General features: G+C 44.1%; 1 protein-coding gene across 3 annotated transcripts; it reads left to right on the top strand.

Annotated features, from left to right (window-relative positions):
- The first annotated feature begins 380 nt into the window (after positions 1-380).
- PSMG1 (proteasome assembly chaperone 1) lies at positions 381-12163 on the top strand. 3 transcript variants are annotated; one of them, XM_081569951.1, is made up of 7 exons: positions 381-539; positions 1878-1984; positions 3035-3186; positions 5377-5424; positions 7766-7964; positions 9010-9146; positions 11957-12163. In XM_081569951.1, the coding sequence occupies exons 1-7, from the start codon at positions 406-408 to the stop codon at positions 12029-12031; spliced, it is 852 nt and encodes a 283-aa protein (XP_081426077.1). In that variant the 5' UTR covers positions 381-405; the 3' UTR covers positions 12032-12163. The 3 variants fall into 3 exon arrangements, with proteins under 3 accessions (XP_081426077.1, XP_081426076.1, XP_081426078.1); XM_081569950.1 differs by having other exon boundaries at positions 5362-5424; XM_081569952.1 differs by lacking the exon at positions 5377-5424.
- The last annotated feature ends 215 nt before the right edge of the window (positions 12164-12378 follow it).

Here is a 12378-nt window from a genome sequence, read left to right as displayed (position 1 = left end):
GAAGCCGGGTGCTTAATAAAGCAAAGCTCACTCTGTCACTTCTAACAGAGAAGAAAACGGAAACGGAGTTAAGGAAGGAAAGGTAAACGGGCTGGCCTCTTCCCGGAGCTGTACGGACTGGGCCGGGGGCAGTCGAGTCCCTTGTCGGCCCGGTCCGTTACCTGCGAGGACGGGAAGCCCCAATCCCCGGCTCGCCTCTCATTTCTCGCCTCTCTAGCCCGCAGTTACCCGATTTTTCGGTGGCCCCACCGGGCTCGGGCTGCGAAAGAAAAAGGCCTTGGGTTTGCACCGCCGCAAGGTCTCGGGGCGCATGCGCGGGGGTGGTGCAGGGGGTGTGGCGGTGCTCTCGGGCGCGTGCGCGGTTCGGTGGCGCCGCGTCTAGGCTGGGAGAGCGTGAGGGACACCATGGCGGCCACGTTCTTCGGGGAGGTGGTGAGGACGCCGTGCCGAGCTGGGACGGAGGACGAGGAGGAGGAAGAGGAGGGGAGGAGAGAGACACCCGAGGATAGGGAGGTCCGGCGACAGCTGGCGCGGAAGAGGTGAGGTCCTGGGGCATCGGAGCAGACGCGCCGGCCCTGAGGTTGCGGCTACTTCGCCCTCCCCCGGCCTTGGGGGGCAAGACGGCTGCGGGGGTGCCGGGTGGAGGCGGCCCGCGGGCACTGCTGACGGCTCGGTGGGGCGTCGGCTCCTGCCGTCTTTAAAAGCTTCCTTCAGCGTTGGTACCGGTGGTTTCCTACGGGCGTGATCCGTTTTCCAGCGCTGCGGGGCTGTCTTCCTCCCCCAAGTTTGTCGTGCGTTTGGTTCTTGGATATGAGACAACTCTTGAAAACTGTATTCGCCGCCGCACTTCTTGGTTAGCATCGTGTGTCAGCAGCAGATGGATATGTCCTTTTTTTAAAAAATGTTATTTCCAAACACACAGACATTAGAGAAAACAGTAAAATGGCACGTTAAGCCCCTCCAGTCACATGAATTCAACAGGAAGATTTTGCCACATTTTAGCTGTCTCCACTCTTTGGTGGGTCCCAGTCTCCGTGGCCTTTTACTTCTACAGCTTTCAGAATGTGTATCAAACGATACAGGTATTTTCTTACGTATTAACAATTGATAATACTTTTTGGATACTGTGTAATAGCCAGTCCGTGTTCAGATTTATCCAGTTGTCTCAGACACGACATTTTACAGTGGGTTTGAGGAAGTCAGAACGCTGTCAAGGCACACACCTTACTTAGATTTAGACGTTTTATCTCTTGAACTTCCATGCATTTAGAGCAGTCCCCCTCCCCCCCCCAACTTTCTCACCCCCTTTGAGAGACCGATTGTCCTGTAGGATGTCCCACCCTCTGGATTGGCCTGATTGCTTCCTCTTGATGTCCTTTATTCAGGTGTGTGTCTGTCACCTTCATTTCCTGTAAAGGGAAGTTCCTTCTAAGAGGCTTGGTCAGTGTTGTGCTGCAAGAAAGCCTCAGAAGTGGTGCTTGCCATTTCTCACCACACACTATGCCTAGTTGTCCACTGTTTGGGTTGCTAAGATAGATTGATCTGTGGATCAACTGGATAGCCTGATCTCTCTTCTACAGTTCTCCATGAACTGGGCAACAAATGGTTTTACCTATGAATTATTGTTGCCTGAATCCGTTGCTTCCTTAAAATGATAATTATGTTCTTTATAGAATTAAAGTTTGCATTCTACTTAATACAAAATCATACCTGTGGTAACCTTTTTGTCACAGTATGGTACTAATTGCATTTAAATTGTGTGGAGGACAGGAAAGCCTGGAGTGCTGCAGTTCATAGGGTCACAAAGAGTCAGACACAACTGAGCGACTGAACAACATTTAAATTGCTTTTCTTTCATTTTTTGTTTCTCTTATTAGGGAGGTGCGACTCTTTCGAAGACAGACAAAAACAACGTTGGAAGTTTCTCTGCTGGAAAAACATCCTTGCTCCAAGTTTATAATTGCAATAGGAAATAATGCAGTAGGTAAGTGGAAGTACATTAGACTTCATGCTTTGTTGAAAGAGCAGAAGCTGAAGTTACTTCTTTCCATCATAACAGATTTCAGATGTATATTACTTTTTTAGAAGAAGTCATAGCAGAAAACTCTGAATGAAATCTGTCTCTGCTCATGTGGTGCTTTTTGAGAAACTTGAAAAATAAGATTTAGGGGAAATATTCTTGGCTTTAGGAACTTACGAAGTCAAGGAAACACCATTTCTAGTATCCAGGCTTTCTTGGGCTTCTGGGCCTGTTGTGGCCCAACTGGCCAGGGGCAGAGGTGGCATGTGCACATGGTCCCTTGTCACAGTGGGTCCTTGCATGTTTGTAAGTTAACTGACTCCTCTAAAATCATAAGGAGAACTCTAGCAATGTAAGGTTTTTATATGTATATGAATTCATTTGATAGATTAAAGTCGGAACAGTGCAGAGTTCAGCTGGAACAGTGCAGAGTTCAGCTGGAACAATGTATACACACACAAGTACACAAACCTGTATCATTTTAGGGCGTTCACAGGCTCGGAGGAGCGCCTTGGGGAGCTCCAGTGAAGATTCCTTGCCCTGTAAGCTACCCCCAGTGCCTGTAGAACAGTACATGGTAAATAGCTGCTGACTCATTTATTTACAGTTCTCCTGGCCTGAAATTTTCCAGAAGGTTGTTATAGTGTGAGAGTTTGGTGAGATCTGTCAGTAAACCTGTCTTCCTGATTCCTGGCTCCAGTATCATGTAAACTCAGGGCATGGCCTCTACCTTCTTGAGGCCTCAGTTTCTTTTTCTGCACAATGATGATGTGTGTGAGGTTGATGCTCTCAATGGCTCTTTCAGCACTAAGATTCTCAACTTGAATTTATTTATTTTTTATGATTTTTAAAAATTTGTTTACTTTAAATTGGAGGATAATTGCTTTACAGTGTTGTGTTGGTTTCTGCCAAACAACAATATGAATCAGCCATAGAAACTGAATTTGTGTTTTATTGAATAGAAAATACAACTTGTGGAGCCAAACACTAACTGATGTGCCTTGTTTTTCACAGCATTTTTGTCGTCATTTGTCATGAATTCAGGAGCCTGGGAAGAAGTTGGTTGTGCTAAACTCTGGAATGAATGGTGTAGGACAACGGACACTGCACACCTGTCCCCCGCAGACGCTTTTTGTGTGTTTTATCACTTGAAATCGAATCCCTCGGTATGTGGGGCCTGGCTTGTGTGTATAAGTGGGAGTTATTTAGGCATCATTTACGTAGTGCTCATTTGAATTCCACGTTCCTTTATATCTACTTTTGGGCTGAGGGATTCTGCCTGTTGGCAGTAGTAGCAATCATTTTTCTGCTTATATAATATCAGTGTAGTAAATACGGTGTGTTGGTAAACTTCTGAAGAAATTCTGAAGTAACTTTTTTAGAAACAAAGCATAACAGTAGATACTTAAAGCTTGCCCTCATTCAGAAAATGATTTAAGCTGGCGGATCTAAATGTGGGAAAATGCATACACGCTGTGGAAGCAGGGGTTCTGCTCTGTTGCCCTAAACCTACCTGGCATTCAGCTCTAAATGCATTCCTGTAGACTGGACACTCAGTTCAGTGAGCAGATGAGTGCTTTATGCACTCTGAATGCAATTCTGTTGACACTGAGCTTTCATTCTTACCTAATTCATCCTGATTTTTTTTTTTGACTGTGCTGCTGCATGGCCTGAGGGATCTTGGTTCCCCCTGACCGGGGATGGAACCTGGTCCCCCTGCAGTGGAAGTGTGAAGGCGTAACTGCTGGACCCCTAGGGAATTCCTAATTCATGCTGATTTGTTAAGCTGTAAAACATCCTCTGCAGCTGATGCCTAGTGATTCCATTGGATTGCATTTGTCCTAGTCCTGTCCTTGGGTCCTGGGCTTCCCAGGTGGCTCCATGGTAAACAAGGCAGGAGATGCAGCTTCAGAAGATGCCCTGGAGGAGGAAATGTCTACCCACTCCAGTCTTCCTGTCTGGGAAATCCCATGGACAGAGGAGCCTGGCCGGGCTACAGTCACAGAAAGTCGGACACGACTGAGCACATCTTCTGTCCTTGGGACCATTCAGAGAAAGCAGCACAGTTGGGGAGACACGTTAGGCTGGTGAGGTGGCCCCGCAGGTGATGCGTGTCTGCCCACCGGCTTGTTGACAGAGTGCTCTTCCACAGCTGCTGGGTGCTTGAATGGAGGCCAGGGGCAGGGGCTCAGACAGTGGAAGATGTCAGTAACTCTGTAATACTGTAAGGTTAGCCTTCAAAATGATAAAATTTGATTTTATAATATTTACAGTTTGTTTCTGTAACATGTAATCCAACATTATTAAAATTTACATAAGGATTTTTGTAAGCATCCAATATTTATGGGGAATAAATTGTAAGGGAACTAAGCATGTTCTTCATCTGGTCCTTAGTGGAAAGTTTTCGCTGTAGAATACATCTTGGAGGTCACGCAGGAGAACTTTCTGTTATTGCGTTTAGTTTTACCATTGGTTTGTTGGGTGTCTTAACTCTTCAGACCCTGTGTGTGTAACTAATTATACATCTAGTCCTGTTCTTCTCCCTAACCCTGGGCCCCTTTTTCTCCTCTTGTGCTTAATTTTTTTTTTTGGCTGTGCCATGCTACACGTGGGATCTCAGTTCCCCAGCCAGGGATGAACCCACAGCCCATGCAGTCAAAGTGCAGGGTCTTAACCACTGGGCTGCTGGGAAAGTCCCTGTACTTCATGTTTTCCCACATCATTAGGTGTTAATGTGTCTGGTGATATTTGGACATGGTTGATTTTTATGGATACTGTCCTTCCACAAGCATTGATGATCAGGCATCTTACCCTTTGACAGCTCTGTGTGGCAGGTTTTCAGTTTGAGCACGTGGCCTGGATGTGGCTTCTAGACTACCACCACCTTCCAGACGGCAGCTCTGTCCTCGGGTACTGCTGGCCTGAGATGCTGCCGGGCTATTGCCCTTGACTCACAGCACTTGATGTTTTTGTGATTTTTTTTTTTTTTTGAGTTTGATCTTCACAGTGTGTGACCCCGAGAAGGGCACCAGGCCTGGTGTTCACCCCTGTGTTGTAAAGAGGACTCTGGTGGTGTTTACTGACAGCATCTTCAGAATCTCCTATGCCAGCCGTCACGGTTGTGCTGTCAGTGTGCACTTTCTTCTGATACTACTTGCCAGTAGTGGCTTGATTCTTAAAATTTTAAACTTTAAAGAAAAATGAATAAGCTGGTAGCACATTAAGCAAACCAAATGTTATCCAAGGGTTGTGTTGGGATTCACATGATACATATGTGATGACAGCATGGGGTGCGTGTAACACTTGCTTGACCTGACAGGAAACACGGAATTTGATTTCAGGTCATGCTCTGCCAGTGCAGTTGTTACGTGGCCGAAGATCAGCAGTATCAGTGGCTGGAAAAGGTGAGAGAGTCTCATCTGGGGTTGCTGCCGTATCAGGGTTCGGTGTCTTTACACGTGAGCTTGCATAGTCAGATGTTGATGTAGGGCAAGTATTTGCTTTTTCCCTTAGAAATATTATTGGAGTTTTAGAACATAAAGAATAAAAGAACATGGGCAAATGTAACCAGCATGTGCTGAAGATCGTGGGTCACGAAAATAACATTTTCGAACAAGTGACCCACGTGAAGCAGAGCAGGGCACAGCCATGGGTGAGAACTGGCCATGATGCCCAGGCTGCCTAGAAGCGTGGGGCCAGGAGGTGGGAAGCCCCTGTGAACTGGGCTCACAACCTGGGTTCACGGGGCTGGTGCAAAGCCGCCACTCACACCAGAGCTGCATCCAATTTTCTTAGCAGTAGGATGGATCGATTGAGTCTTCATTTTGCGGGAGAATAGAGCAATTCTATGTGCCCAATAAAAATTTTTTCAGTGAAGAATTTAACTAGGAGATCCAACCAGTCCATCCTAAAGGAAATCAGTCCTGAATATTCATTGGATGCTGAAGCTGAAACTCCAATACTTTGGCTACCTGATGCGAAAAACTGACTCATTGGAAAAGACCCTGATGCTGGGAAAGATTGAAGGCGGGAGGAGAAAGGGACAACAGAGGATGAGATGGTTGGATGGCATCACCGACTCAATGGACGTGAGTTTGAATAAACTCCGGAAGTTGGTGATGGACAGGGAGGCCTGGTGTGCTGCAGTCCATGGGGTCGCAAAGAGTCGGACACGACTGAGCGACTGAACTGAACTGAACAATTTTAGGGAATAATCATAATTTTCTTAATTGTGTATTATTTTTAATGAAATAAACCCTTTCAATACATCTTACAAACCTTTCAGTTTAAATGTTAGGCATATTCTATATAGATATAATTAAGTTCATTAGAAATAAGTTCTGTGCACACCTGTTTTAAACCAGATTGGTATACTTAAAATGCACTTAATAATTTTTGGTAGCTGTTTTGGTTAAAGGGGGGATTCTCTAATAAGGTTCTGATGGCTGTATATGTGGTTTTATTTTATGTCCCTATGTGTATTTTGTAGGGAGAGAGTCTATAACTTCGAATAGATCTCAGAAGAGTAGAAAACTGCTGAATTAATTTGTATTGTTAATTTATGTATAATATTTTGTGCTGTGGAATAGCTTTTCTCTCTCAGACTCTAGTAAATGTAAAGTTATGCATTTTCAAAACAAAGTATTCCAAAACATAAGTATTCAGGGAGGATGATAAATCAGGCCTTGTGAATAATGTTATATCTCTTAAATGGAACATTGTTTATAAATGTATATGATGTTAAGTTCTGTGTTTATTTATAAAGCTATGCCATAATTAAAATAGTCTTACAACTCATTTACAGCACATAATCTAAAATCTTCAGTTCTCTTGCTATTTGAAATAGCCATTTTCTTTCTTTTCTTCATAAAATATTTTCAGAAGAGGTGCAGAGATCTAAAATCTACTCTTTTTCCTTGAAGATAGCGTCTTCCTTTTTCTTATGTCACCAAAGATTTCAAAAGCTGGAAGAGTCCTTAGAAATCCATGAAATACCAATGTAGGTTGGCATTGAGGCCTTGAGCAGTTGAAACTTGATTTATAAAGGAAATACACTTAAAAGTGAATTTAAGAATCATTTGCACTGATGTAACACTGTTATGAGTGCAACTTGCAAGTGATGTTCCTAGAAGCATCCTCAGTACAGTGCTCTTGAACACATCACTCCATACATTAAGAAGAGGACCACTTCCTGTTGCTAATACAACACTGGTCTAAATGGAGCGTTCTTAGAGGTCGGATCTTAATTACATCACTTTCTCCAGTAAAGAATGGGTGTCACTTCCATTCAGTGTAACACTGTTCTCAACACTGATGACAAGTAGTGCTCTTAGAAACTGAACAAACACTGGAACAAAACAAAAAGAATCACCTACAGGCATCATCGGCGGATGGAGGGGAGGGCGTAAACGAACAGGTGCTTGTAGTTGAGTGACTCCCTTACCTGTGATGGTGTCCCTGGCTGTTACAGTAGCTGCTCTGCCTCCTTTGTTCCTGACTTCTCTGACTTCAGATCACACCTCCCTCTGTCCTAGTTCACAGGTGAGAAAGTGACAGAATTAAGATCAGTTCCACCCCAGTGAGGGGACAGCAGAGCGGGGGCTCTGTTTTCCATTGACACGTTCAGCCCTTCAGAGCATATGTATACACTATTATATGAATGGTGTTAGGTGAATAGCTTGAGGGATGTTTATTTTCTGTCACAAAACATGTATCTATTTTAATTTGAAATTAATTTTGTGTTAGGTTTTTGGCTCTTGTCCAAGGAGGAATATGCAAGTCACTATTCTCACATGTCGCCATGTTACTGACTATAAAACTTCAGAATCTACCAGCAGCCTTCATACTCCTTTCCTGAAAGCTCTAAAAACTCAGAATTTCAAAGAGCCTCCTTTCTGTTCGCTGCTAGAACAACCAAATATTGTCCACGACCTTCCTGCAGCAGGTAGTATTGCAGTGCATGACATTCACTTCTATTCTTGTAACTACTTTTTTCATAGGTGTTACCGGGACAAGTAGAGATCTTTTTGAGGTGTTTGTTAATGGTGATCGATACCAGCGTGTTGGTGTTAGTCCTCAGTATCCATAGTTGCTAGTATGTTGTATTTTGTAGCTTCCCTGGTGGCTCAGCAGTAAAGAACCTGTGGGCCAATGCAGGAGAAGTGGGTTCGATCCCTGGGTGGGGAAGATCCTCTGGAAGAGGGCATGGCAGCCCACTCCAGTATTCTTGCCTTTAGAATCCCCATGGACAGAGGAGCCTGGCGGACTGCAGTACATGGGGTCACAAAGAGTCGGACATGACTGAGCAGCTGAGCACGCATGCATGTTATATTTGGTTTGAGTGTTTAAACTTTGCAGACACACATTCATTGTATGAGAGCAGGTCAGAGTTCTTAGCTCTTAACTCAGAGCTGCCATTTCTTTCTAGCATTGATAACTTACCATGCAAGCCAGTGTTAGATGTCATTTGTTCATGCATGAAAAGTTGGCAAAGTGTGTTTTAATTGTCAGAATAGAAGCTTCAGATACTGAATTTTGGTAGTTACTTTAATAGTTTATTTTTTATTCATATTACCAATTATACCCTAACATATCAAATTTTGATTGTCACTTTTTAGTGGTTATATGTTATAGTATATAATTCACTTATTTGTTCATAAAGTTTTTTTTAAACTTTAAATGTTAAGTTTACTAGAACAAATGGCTAAATGTTTTATACTATGCATTATATATTATTTGCATTTAATTTACTTCAGTGCAGTTAGCAAAATTATAATTTTGTATCTTATTCGTAAAGCAAACGATAACTTAGGAAAGTAAATTGTCTTTGAAAGAAAATATGCGTTATAATTGATTCAGAATGGCTGTAAATGATTAAAAGAGGCAACAGAGACGGCTATTTTTAAAAGCAGGCTTTATGAGGTAGAGATATTGCACTTTAAAATTGTATAACAGAAAACCTAAGTGATTTTGTTCTTGTCTATTCATAGTTCTGAGTTACTGTCAAGTATGGAGAATCCCTGCAGTTCTGTACTTGTGTTACACTGATGTGATGAAATTAGACCTGATCACAGTTGAAGCTTTTAAGCCTGTACTTTCTTCCAGAAGCTTAAAGTGTTTGGTTAAGGTAAGGCTTTATCTTATTGACTTAATAATGAACTTGGTAGTGAACATAAATGTGTGGTATTGAATGTGAAACCTAAGTAGCAAATAGAGGTCCTTTTCACCCCAAGTAAAGAGCAAGCTGCTGGTCTGGCAGTTTCCCCATGATTGTCACATGTTCTTCTAGATACACTTCTGAAACTCGGAGAATATTTTGTTCATGTTTGTCAGGATAGGCCAGTGCTCTAAATCCCAGATGTCTGTGAGGGAAGATGGTTTCACTCTTCAAGAAGTTTCTGTAACTCATTAATTCTGAGGGTGTAATTTGTTTTTTACATTAATTAATTAATTTTCGGCTGCACTGGGTCTTTGTTGCTGTTGCTGGGCTTTGTCTACTTGCGGCAAGTTGGGACTGCGATTTGTTCCAGTGCTCGGGCTTCTCGTTGCGGAGGCTTCTCTTGTCGTGGAACGTGGGCTCTAGAGTGCAGGCTCCGCAGCTGTGGCCACAGGCTTCTGTGCTCCATGGCATGTTGGGTCTTCCCCGAACAGGGATTGAACCCGTGTCCCGTGCGTTGACAGGTGGATTTTTATCCACTGTGCCACTAGGGAAGTTCCTAGAAAGTATAATTTTTGAGAAGGCATTTTTGAGCATAGTATGGATCAAATTATCATAATGTGTATTGACTTAATTTTGCATGGGCTAAATCTGTTCCCTGTTCTTGGTTTGGATGTACCTGTGGGCTCTTTTCCCAGAAAAATACATATCAAAGCATGTACAGAAAGGTTTTCCTTTCAGGTAGTCTAGGGACTCCCCTCTTCTCCCTAAGAGATTCACTGACAGCATGGACTCCTGGTTGAAGAACTTCTTCCTTAAGGGGATGAGATTATAATGGCATTATTCTAGGTTGGAAGCCTTGTTTTATTCTAGAATGGCCATTAGTAGTAGGGCAGCTTTCCTTGTAATTTCTGTTGGCGTCAGCTAATTTCATAGGTTCCATAAATTAGACTGTCACCTACGTGGGAGCGTTTTCTCTTGTGGTAGCCCCAGTACGTGATGAGTCTGACATGTCAAAGGCCCTCAGGCATTTACTGAATTAAAGAGTGAAGTTCTAACTTGGTATAATTCAAGTATATCTTTCAGCTTAGCTGGAGTTATGGATAACCTCTCAGGCAAGGTATTTTGTATTTAGCATCCCTTTCTGAGGATGTAGTAACTAGTGGCATTGCCTGCGTCTGTGATTACCTGATCGACTCTTCCCACCTCGTCGAGAGCAGGGGCCGTGGCCACTGTCTTCACGTTGGGTGCTGCCACCCAAGCATCTTCACCACAGACATCATGGCCACGAGCTTGTTCACTGTAGATGTTGTCACCACGTAGCTAATTGGATCACTGAAGGCTTTGCACTGATGTGCTCTTTTCTGTATAGCACGCAGTCTGGCTTCATGCTCCCGTGTTTCACACTTCCCCTGGGTGATGGTAGTTTTTTTTTTAATTTTATTTTTTTATTGAAGGATAATTGCTTTACAGAATTTTGTTTTCTGTCAAACCTCAACATGAATCTGCCATAGGTATACATATTTATCCTCCTTTTTGAGCCTCCCTCCCATCTCCCTCCCCATCCTACCCCTCTAGGTGGATACAGAGCCCCTGTTTGAGTTTCCTAAGCCATGCAGCAAATTCCTGTTGGCTGTCTGTTTTACATATGGTCCCCTGAGTTTTGTCACCATGTTTTCTATCATGTCAGTGTCCGTAGTTGTCACAGTCCCGTTTTAAGACACCACGTCTCCTTGTCACTGTGAGTACCATTGTGAGGGCTGAGACTTAAGTGACAAAGAAATAAGAGTCCTTTGTCGGCGGCAAAGTCCAGACTGTCAGCCAGTTATTTCATCTTTTATGGCAAATTGCCTCGCAGCCGTCAGCTCCGCGGTGAGAGTGGTGAAGGGCTGGAAGCAGAGCCGTCCGGAGGCTTCCATGAATGGGCTGCATGGGCTCTGGTGATAGTGTAGTCGGCGCTCAGGGCACCAGTGACGCAGAATATTCTGTACTTGTTCTGAGACTTGTAAACTGTTTGTCATGTAGAGTTTAAGTCAGCTTTCAGTGTCTAAAAACATCGTTTGTAGGGGAAATGTAGTTAACTTCTCTTTACCTTTTCATTTCTTACTGTAAACATGATAACTTGTGGGAGGGTGAACGGGGCTTCTTGAAGAGCACTATCTTCTTAGTGACTGAATACAGTCGTCCTGGCTTAGGTCAGAGCTTCTGTTCTTCTTGAAGTGGTATTTGGTCAACAAGATGGAGTTCTCTTGCGTCCCTGCTGTGTGGACCCCCTGGTGCTGGGTGGTCCACGGCCTGGAGGTGGCACAGGTGGTTGCTGTGCCAGGTGCCAGCCGCAAGCCAGGGTGGGCGGGGGGTGAGGTCAGCTGAGGAGGCTCCACGGGAAGGGGCTCTTCAGCTGGACCCAAGGGCTGGGCGGGTCCTGGCGGAGGGGACATGCTCAGGGAGGCAGTGTGGCGTGAAGTGAGCAGGCTCAGGTGCGTTTGAGGAGACTGGGCGGACCTTCGGACAGGGTGCAGAGAGGAGTGAGCGCACGTGGGGGAGGTGACCGAGGAGAGTGTCCTGTCCATCCAAGGGCTCGAGACTCCTCTAGAGGCCTGGGGTCCTGTCAGAGAGCTCCGGGCAGGGTTGTAGAGGACCCACTCAGATGTGAGGAGGTGAGAGGCAGGGCCTGTCCTTTTCCGTGTCCTCTCTGCTTCTGGGTCAGTAGTAGGGCTGGGCACGTATGCCCTATTCTGACTAAATTCTCACTATGTTAACAACTTCTTCTCTCTTTCCAGAATATTCCCCAGAGCACAGAGATGCTGAAGAAATTGATGACAACAAATGAGATTCAGAGTAACATTTACACATGATCCCCAAGATCGTTTTGTACAGTGTATCACCCATCCATTCCTTTAAGGGCAGCAGCGTACCCTGTTTTGTAGTTACCTTTTTCCATGGGGGTATTATGAGGGTGTTAACAGAATAAACTTATTTTAAATTCATTGTAGTTTCTGTTCCTTGTTTATGATGGTTCTGTTCACACCTGAAATAAGCCAGATGGTTCGCTTTATCCACAAGGTGGGGGTTTTGTCTTACTTGACTATCTTAAGGTAAGATAGTTAAATTGTTAAGAAGCTACAGCTAACAAGTGTTACTAATATGGCAAAATATATACTTCGGTGCAAAAACTCTATGTGATACCTGAAAGCTGATGATC

Source organism: Giraffa tippelskirchi, chromosome 2 (assembly GCF_054371585.1).
Source record: "Giraffa tippelskirchi isolate mGirTip1 chromosome 2, T2T-mGirTip1v1.2.pri, whole genome shotgun sequence".
Lineage (NCBI taxonomy): Eukaryota > Metazoa > Chordata > Mammalia > Artiodactyla > Giraffidae > Giraffa > Giraffa tippelskirchi.
This window is presented reverse-complemented; position numbering and strand designations above follow the sequence as displayed.

Coding starts and splice junctions, on each gene's coding strand:
- PSMG1 (XM_081569950.1), top strand. CDS start 406: ATGGCGGCCACGTTCTTCGGGGAGGTGGTGAGGACGCCGTGCCGAGCT. Junction 1,985..3,034: donor AATAGGAAATAATGCAGTAG/GTAAGTGGAAGT, acceptor TGTTTTTCACAG/CATTTTTGTCGTCATTTGTC. Junction 5,425..7,765: donor AGTATCAGTGGCTGGAAAAG/GTGAGAGAGTCT, acceptor ATTTTGTGTTAG/GTTTTTGGCTCTTGTCCAAG.